General features: G+C 30.0%; 1 protein-coding gene across 2 annotated transcripts; it reads left to right on the forward strand.

Moving 5' to 3' along the window:
* Positions 1 to 1,672: 1,672 nt before the first annotated feature.
* Positions 1,673 to 8,359, forward strand: LOC101493055 (uncharacterized). 2 transcript variants are annotated; one of them, XM_004490812.3, is made up of 13 exons: positions 1,675 to 1,897; positions 2,063 to 2,145; positions 2,867 to 2,924; positions 3,850 to 3,909; positions 4,587 to 4,716; positions 4,795 to 5,018; positions 5,487 to 5,579; positions 5,663 to 5,734; positions 6,227 to 6,259; positions 6,691 to 6,816; positions 7,100 to 7,156; positions 7,870 to 7,965; positions 8,050 to 8,359. In XM_004490812.3, the coding sequence occupies exons 1-13, from the start codon at positions 1,802 to 1,804 to the stop codon at positions 8,095 to 8,097; spliced, it is 1,176 nt and encodes a 391-aa protein (XP_004490869.1). In that variant the 5' UTR covers positions 1,675 to 1,801; the 3' UTR covers positions 8,098 to 8,359. The 2 variants fall into 2 exon arrangements, with proteins under 2 accessions (XP_012568529.1, XP_004490869.1); XM_012713075.2 differs by lacking the exon at positions 6,227 to 6,259 and having other exon boundaries at positions 1,673 to 1,897.
* Positions 8,360 to 8,885: the final 526 nt, after the last annotated feature.

The raw sequence follows: 8,885 nt of genomic DNA on the forward strand, positions 1-8,885 counted from the left end.
TTATTGACAAGTTTTTTTTTCGAGGGAATATTATTGGGATTGGGAAGTTATAACAAATATCATCCTAGATTTTTGATAGGACAGTTTTTAGAAAACTATCTAGTAAGGAACAATTAGTCAAAAAAAGAATAACTACCTTGTGATTTTTTCAGTAAAAAAAAATGCGATTTTGTTTCTTGGGATATATAGAAAATAACAAATACATTGATAAAGTCAAGATTTTAGTATTAGTTGAGATAACTAGAAAGATCTTTGTTTTGAAAATGTAAACAATCCCAAATCCAATTATTCAGTGCAACATTATTTTTTAAATTTAATTATTTTTTTATACACTTTTTTCCATAATAACTTAAAAATTATCCTTTTGAAAATTTAATTGTAGTGCCATTAATATCTCGAAACTCACCTCAGTTTTTATTCTTATTCATGAGTTAAAATACATATTTAGTTCTTAAATTGTTGTTTTAGCTTCCATTTAGAAATTTTAGTATGTGTCTTGGCTACAATTTTATTTCTTAATTGATAAAGTTTTATGTTTGTTTGTTACCGTTTTTAGAAAATTTTGAAAATATAATAAGATAATTTAAAATAAAAAACTGTTTTTAATAGATTATAAAAAAAAAATTATAGTTTATAATGTAAAAGTGATATATAGAGACTTCAAAACATCAAGTATATTACTTGACTCGGTAAACAAGTATCCTCATCACTCTTACGATTCAAATGTCAAATGGCTTTTGATTTTTTTATTTATTTTAATTTATTTAAAAAAATCAAAATACTATTAATAGAAAAAATTAAATTGAAGAAAAAAAAAAATACATCCTAAAATTTTGCCACAAACAAAACGTGTCCCTAATATTTTGCCACAAACATTCATCCTAAAATCAAATGGTTGACTAAATGTGTTACAAACAAAACGTCTCCCTAATATTTTGCCTATAAAATAACAATATATTTTCTTAACAACTTACTCCTAGTTTTATTGCGAATATTTTATAAAATAACAACTTATTTTCTTAACAACTCTCTCCTATTTTTATTCCGATCTAATAAAAAAATTAATAAAATATTGTTAATATAATTAAAAAATAATAATAAAAATATTTAAAAAATATATAAAGTTTTAATAATATAATTTACTTTATTTTATTATTATTACTTTTATTATTATTATTAATATACTTTATTTTATTAATTAATTTATAAATAATATTTGGTATTTTAAAATATTATAATTATTTTTGTATTACTAATAAACAATTTTGTAATTGTAAAAATGAGAAGAAAAAAAATTTGTAAGCTTAATACGTGATGGCATCGTAGGGAAATTTCAATGAGGAAATTTCAAATTTTCGAGTGGTACTCCCGGAAATTTTAAAAAATGAATTTCGGTATTCAGTTATAATTACCGGAAATTTCAAAAAATAAAATTTTCGTTATTCATTTATAACTACAGTAAATTTCATTCATTCTGAAATTTTCGGTAAACAACATTCTTTCATTTATAACTAACGGAAATTTCATTCATAATGAAATTTTTAGTAAAAAAAATTCTTTTAAATTTTTACAGTTTTATCAAGGGTATTTGAACATTTAAAAATAATTTTTTTAAATGAAAGAGTACAGAATTAATTTAATTGAGGGTACAAAAGCTAACTTTCCAAAAAATGTGTTTAGACCGACAGATCCGTAACCCAAAAATTTTGTTTGTCATTCTCAATTGTTACTCTCAAAATAATTTTATCAAGCATTCTAAAGAAGCATTTGCCGCATCACTCACTCACGCGCTTCTCTATCTATGAATTCTGAAACAGCGTTAGAGCTTGTTAAAAATGGCGTCACTCTTCTCTTCCTCGATGTCCCTCTCTACACCCTTCTTGCCATCGATACTCAGGTACTATACAATTTTCTTTCTCTTCTCATACTAGATAGATGTTATTATTGTGTTTTTTTTTATTTCCTTTCCAAACATTGTTATAAATGAATATTGAGTGACTCAAATTTCGAACTATGATATCTGAAAATTGTTATAATTCTACTTTTTTGTTTTGTTTTATAGATGTTCTCTGTGGGACCTGCTTTTAAAGGTATTAAGATGATTCCTCCTGGCACTCATTTTGTCTACTATAGTTCTTCAACAAGGTTTGTTTCATTTTTCTGCTTAATTCTTTCTCACACACTCACACTTCGATTAAGGTGTGTGTCTGGTGTCTAACACAACACAAATATATGTTATCAAGTATTTCATTTTCTCAACTGGTGTTTAGAGTTTAGCATATTGAAGGCATGTTCAATATTTGACTCGACACCGATATATCTGATTACGTTCAAATATTTCATTTTCTCAAATTACTACTTGTACCACACTTATAAGTGTTTGGGGTTTGTGTCTGTGTATGCGTTTCGTAGCTCACTTTCCTTTATTTCTAGATGATAGCAATGTTCCCTATTATTCTCTAGTATTTGAATAAACTCAAATGTGTTCCTCTAAATTACTTGGCTCTCATTCGCATTCTCATTCCCAAAATGGTGGGATTCACATAAAATTCATTGCATAACAGAGAGTTTGAAAGATTGTGTTAGGGATAGCGAGTTATGCAATACATGCGAGAGTGTTTTTATTGCACTTCAGTTCGTGCCAAAATCCCATTGATTTAGTTTGATTCCTATAATTAAATAAAAAGAGAAATAAACATACAAGAGTGGTAGGTTTTTAATTTTTATTTTTTTTGTGAAATAACTTTGATCTTAACATTCTTTACATCAGTTTCTACTTGCTAGAATCAGTGGTTTATTTCAAATAAATTTTTTTGATTGTGTGATGCATTTTTTTTATTTTCGTTTTCTTTTTTCCTTCCTGCAGAGATGGAAAGGAGTTTTCACCGATTATTGGGTTCTTTATTGATGTTGGCCCTTCAGAGGTCAGAAAGTTAATAACTGAATATCTCCCTATTCATCCTTAACCTTTATGTTTTACAGTTTGCATTAAAATGTGTTCATTGCAATTTTGCTGGTAGTTATTTTTCACTGCTGTGTCTTGATATAAGCTCAGATAAATCAATTCATGTGAATTTGTTAAAGTTCAGCCTAACAGAAATGTTTGTGATATGCTGAAAAAGTGAAAGATTTAATAACTGATTTAGTTTTGAATATCAATCTAGAACTATTCTTCATTAACAGATCAAAAAGAAGGAAAAGTCAGTTTCTGTTAATAGAGCTACAAGCCTAGAAGTCGTCCCGTGACTCTTTCCTTGCCAAATGATGATAAAATTGTTACTAGAAACACATAGTTGTTGCTTTCTAGGTTGCAATTTTTGTTCTTTTACCATTACCAGAATTCTATCTTTCAATAATTTTGAAGTACAAATGCACTGTAATTCATAATCTTATATAGCAGCAAGTGGCCGACATAAAAACCGCCATAGTAGGATGATAGCAGATAGAGGAATGACCTCTATATCGAAGTTCATTTCTACCTATGAAATACAGACTCCGATATGGACACTTGACACGAACACCTCAAAACTGCTAATGTAAAAAAAAAAGAACAAAAAGGCCATGTTCTTTGAAACTTTAGTTTAGTTGTAGAGGATGTGTAGAACAAAGTTGTTGCTGAACAGTGAAATGAGTTGCTGGGCTTGGCTGGAAGAAATCCTTGAGCAGCAAAGGGATTAACCAACTTGATGATGGCTAAAACAATTATCTGAAATTCATTGGTTAAAGTTAACCAATGCTCATCTGTTTGAACCTGTTGGTGGTCTGAACATCTTTTAAGAATGTAAATGTATTTAAAATAATAATAAAATTTGTATACTGAAGAGCATTTTGGTCTCTTTGGCCATGCAGGTAATTGTTCGTAAGTGGGGCCAACAAGAGGAAAGGCTAGTCAAAGTATCTGAGGAAGAGGTATACATGTGTAAGATGTGAAACCATCACGACTCGTGATTGATGTAATTTACATTCTGTTAGTCAAGTTAGTACTTGTAAGATAGTATTGGGAAACTTGTGCTTTTAGTTTATTTTCCCTTCATATAATGTGAGGAAGTTTCTGCTTTTATTTTATTTAACACCAACTAAAAAAGGCAAACTTTAAGGCAGGTTAACATTGCCCTGATCTGCCTCACCAGTTCAACCAATCACTTTTTCCGATCTCCGTTTATCTAAATTTTTCTTATTTTCATGCATGTAATTTTACCTTATTGATTTTGTTCCTTTTTATTATAGTGTTTGATATTGTTAAGCGAAATATGATAAGTATCATACTATGATGAGGATACACTGATATTTGTATAAATTGTATTACCCTACATGTTTTTACTTGGAACTTCTTTCTTTTTCCATCCATTTATTTGCTTTAAGTTACTTCTTTTATAATAATTTCTCTATCACTCTCTGTCCTTTGGATTTTAAAGTTGCCATTTAGTTCATACTTGCATCAGTCATTAGAAAATTCATGATTCATCTAGAGCTTAATAAGAAACTTTGGTTTAAATGCTTATATTTTAAAATCTGTGTTGAATTTCATGCCCTTTAGTCTTCCATTTATGGTATATATTTATTTATTTTCTCTGCTTTTCCTTTAGGACGAAAGATATAGCCAGGCTGTTAAAAATATGGAATTTGACCGACAACTTGGGCCTTACAATCTTAGCCACTTTGAAGATTGGAAGCGATTATCTAATTTCATTACAAAGAGCATCATCGAGCGGCTTGGTATGCTATTTGCTTGAGTGAGGTGTCCTTCGTATTAAATTGTTTATTGATATTTTATTATTGTTAATTTATGAGCAGAGCCCATCGGAGGAGAAATCAGTGTTGAATGTGAAAATGATATGTTTAGAAACACTCCTAAAACATCAATGGAGGAAGCACTAGACAAGCAGCTGAAGGTTGGTAGTTCTGCAAAATCTGGAGGCAAGTTTCAGAGAAAAGGATGTTATTATACCTCCATTCCACGTGTTGTAAAATGCAAGGGGATGAGTGGACAGGAACTTACCTCTTTGAATCTTGACAAGGTAGGCATACATTGAGGGTCCATTCATTACGGATTAAAAAATAAGTGATTTTGACATATAGTAATTTAGAAATTATTTTTGAGATTTTTAAGGAAAAAAAGTATCTATTTTGTGTCCGTTTATCATAATGAAAATCACTTTTTTTTACGAAATCATCTATAAAAAGTAATTTTTATGAAAATTTATTCAAAACAGTTTCTCATTATAAGCACTTTTTAATTTTTTTTCCTTCAGTTTCTTAATTTTTTTTAAAACTGTAATAAGCAGATAATCATCTCCTAAAAGGGATTGTTTTTTTAAAAAATGTGATTTTTTTTATTAAAAAATGCTATAACAAACATGCCCTGAATATTTGGTTCCAAAAAGTCAGTAAGAGGATAAAAGTGTTGAAATCAGTAATCTTACCTTATGGTTTTAGCCTGTTGAATTTTGCTGATTTGTGCAAATGTTTTATGTTGGCCTTCTCAGACACAATTGCTAGAGACTCTACTGGCAAAAGATTATGGAGGTTCTGAAGACTTGCTCCTTGGAGAACTGCAGTTTGCGTTTGTTGCCTTTTTGGTATGGTGGAGAAAACACGGTTTCTTTATAAAGTTGTTAGTGTACTCTTGTTAAATCCACTATGACATTTTGCAATATTGCAGATGGGTCAGTCGCTAGAAGCATTCCTCCAGTGGAAATCCTTGGTTAGCCTTCTGTTTGGCTGCACTGAAGCAGTAAGTATAATTTTTCAGTCTTACCTTGTTTGCATAATGCATGCACAAACTATTAGACTTTTTCTTGGACTTTAAATTTTTTTTCGTTTCTTTTCATATATTTGTTTGCTTTTTTCACCACACAAAGTAAAGATATTGATCTACTGATGCTGAAAATGAGTCATTTAGATGATTTTAAAGTATTGTTTGTTTATCAAAATTTTCAGGGACATATTAGATTCACACAACTATTATGATTGCCATTATTATTCTAATGGACTAGCTTTTCAATTTACTTAGAAGTGAACCATTAGTGTTAAGTTTTTATGATTGTTAAACATGCTTGTGTGGTAGGGATTAGCAATTGAGCATTAAGTGGTTCCATGACATTTGCTTACAGTTCAATGGCATGCAAGATATTTGATTACATAGGTTCAAATCGGCTTCAAGTTGTACTATTTCATAGATATATATTTTGTTTATATTTGCATGACTTTATGTAATCTTTTGCAGCCTTTCAACACACGAACTCGGCTATTCACCAAGGTAAACTTTAACAATGTTTTTAATGTTTGTTTCTTTTAGGTGCAAACAGTCACATTATTAGAATTGCATGGATTGCTATTACTTCATCCTTCATTGTAATAATTGTGAATCTAGTCTGTAAACAATAAGCAGCTGAATCCAGATTAAGAAAATAAGCCACAATCATATGCCAAATTATTCATCAATTCCCTTTCAAACAATAAAAAAAAGTTACAAAATACTTTTGGTGCTGCAAATAATCCTAAGTATATTACTGTCCAAAAGTTCGATATGTTAGCAGTGTGCCATAATTTAGTACTTGTAATGTAAATTCAGTTAATGTTCTTATACATTAATTTGATAGGCTCTTTGCATTGGTCGACAGTTCCCTCTTGTTTTCTGTTCTTTTTGCCTCACCAAACTGATACTTAATATTTTGTGTATTCTTCTAGTTCATTAAAGTCATCTATTATCAACTAAAATACGGACTACAGAAAGATCGCACGGATGATACAAGACCACCGTTGTTAGATGATTCTTGGCTTTCTACTGATAGCTTTTTGCACTATCTTTGCAAGGTATATATATATGAACTCGATATTTTAAATTATTTTGATCTATTACCTAGCTTTTCTTATTGAAAGAAAATAGATTGACGCCTGGTTTGATCAGTTATGGATTTTAAGATCTTGAAAATTACAGTTCATATTGTGAGAACGTTGATTCTTGCGAACTAGTTGCTCAAAGTTCTGTCCTTTTTAACTAACACTGGCTAGAATTTAGATCTTGTTTTCATTATGGATATTTGATTTGATTTGCTGAGTTCAAGTTCAACTAATGCTTGTTGTTTTGGAATTGTAGGACTTCTTTTCATTGGTGCTAGATGGGTCAGTTGTTGATGGAGATCTTTTAAAATGGGTATGAGCTTTGACCTATGTCTTCATTTGCTAGTATACTATTATTGATAAGTAGCTTTTTTTCCCACCCCTTATATTCTCAAAAAGCTTTGAAGTACACCTCCGGATCGGTCAATCCAGAGAGCATTGGGAAGTGGGAAAAGAAACTCTCTTATTGATATTCACCCTCCCTACTCTCCACGAGTTGGATTTAGTGTTGTCAAATAGCGTCGCTATAGTACAGCAGAATTTTAACAAACTACTATTATTTCGCTGCACGTGATTTAGTTCAAAGTGCCGTCAAATAGCAGCACTATAGCATTGTAGCGTCAACACTAGTTTGATCACCTACATCCATGATCCATGGATACCAGTGGATAAAAAAACCCTTTGCGGATTAAGTTTGGATTTTTTTCTACTCTTAAGCTTCAGGTAAAATAAATAGTTTTTTCTCTTCCTAACCTCTTATTAATGGAGTGAGGGTTGATAGAGGTTCAAGTACTGACTCCCATTAGATACCTGGTATATGAATTCACTTCGATATCCCTAATTATGTACAAGCAAAGTATTACTTGGAAAACTACTCCAGATTAGATTGGTTGATCTTTATTTTCATTTGTTAAAATTTTCATATTCTAATAGATATTCATAGTTACTCGCACATTTGCTTCTAGCTGCAATGTATTTTTTGTAAAGAAAAAATGCTGAATTGTACTAATGTTTTTCTCTTGGCAGACAAGGAAATTTAAGGAGCTGTTAGAGAACAACCTAGGGTGGGAGTTTCCAAAGAACAGTGCTGTTGATGGTTTGTATTTTGAGGAGAATGATGAGGTCAGTGTGTACAACAAGTTTCTTTACTTTGTTCTGTGTGAATTTGTGTTAATCAATCACCTTATTGGTTTGTTCATTTTGTAGTTTGCTCCTGTAGTTGAGATGTTAGATGATGAAGCTTATGCAATTTAGAAATGTGGATCATATAATCTCTTGGCTATTAAAAGGGTGTTTCTGAGGAATCAAATCTTGAGCATCATGCCACTTTGCAACTTAGACACAAACCATTCACTCACATTGTACAATACAACATATGTAAATCCATGTTAGCAAAATGTAGAAAGTACTTCAAAAAATATTCATGCCTATTTCAATGTCCAAAAAAAGACCAATTTTGTAGTGGATGGGTTGGCCCCGCATGATTTTGCCAAAAATGGCTTATTTTCTTCTTTCACCCAATGTCAAGTTTTACCAAATATAATATAGATAATTTTCACATTGAATTGATATTTAAAAATTGGATAACAACACTGACCAATATTGACTGGACTTTTATTTGATAGGCATCCATTTAACAAAAATTATATATATGAATTGAGTTTTGACACATATATTTATTTATTTTTATTTAGATTAAACGAACATTAATATGACAATGAATATAATCGTTAATTTTTACTTTTAAAGATCGATGACAATTGGTATTAAAATTTTAAATAATAATTTTTACGGGAAGTAGTTATGACTGGAAACTGACCAATATAGTATAATACTAAGTAAGTATGATAGTATATGCCTCTAATTGAAATGTCAAATCATTTTTTAAATTTTCCCCACATGCATGATGCATGTATGTCTTTATTAATTATTTTTGGTTCTTTTGATACATCACATACATTTATTTTAATTAAAGACACCGTCCTTCAACAAAACCTTTTATTATTATTATTATTTGATTTGATAATATACTTAAAGCTTTC

This window comes from Cicer arietinum, chromosome 2 (genome assembly GCF_000331145.2).
Source record: "Cicer arietinum cultivar CDC Frontier isolate Library 1 chromosome 2, Cicar.CDCFrontier_v2.0, whole genome shotgun sequence".
NCBI lineage: Eukaryota > Viridiplantae > Streptophyta > Magnoliopsida > Fabales > Fabaceae > Cicer > Cicer arietinum.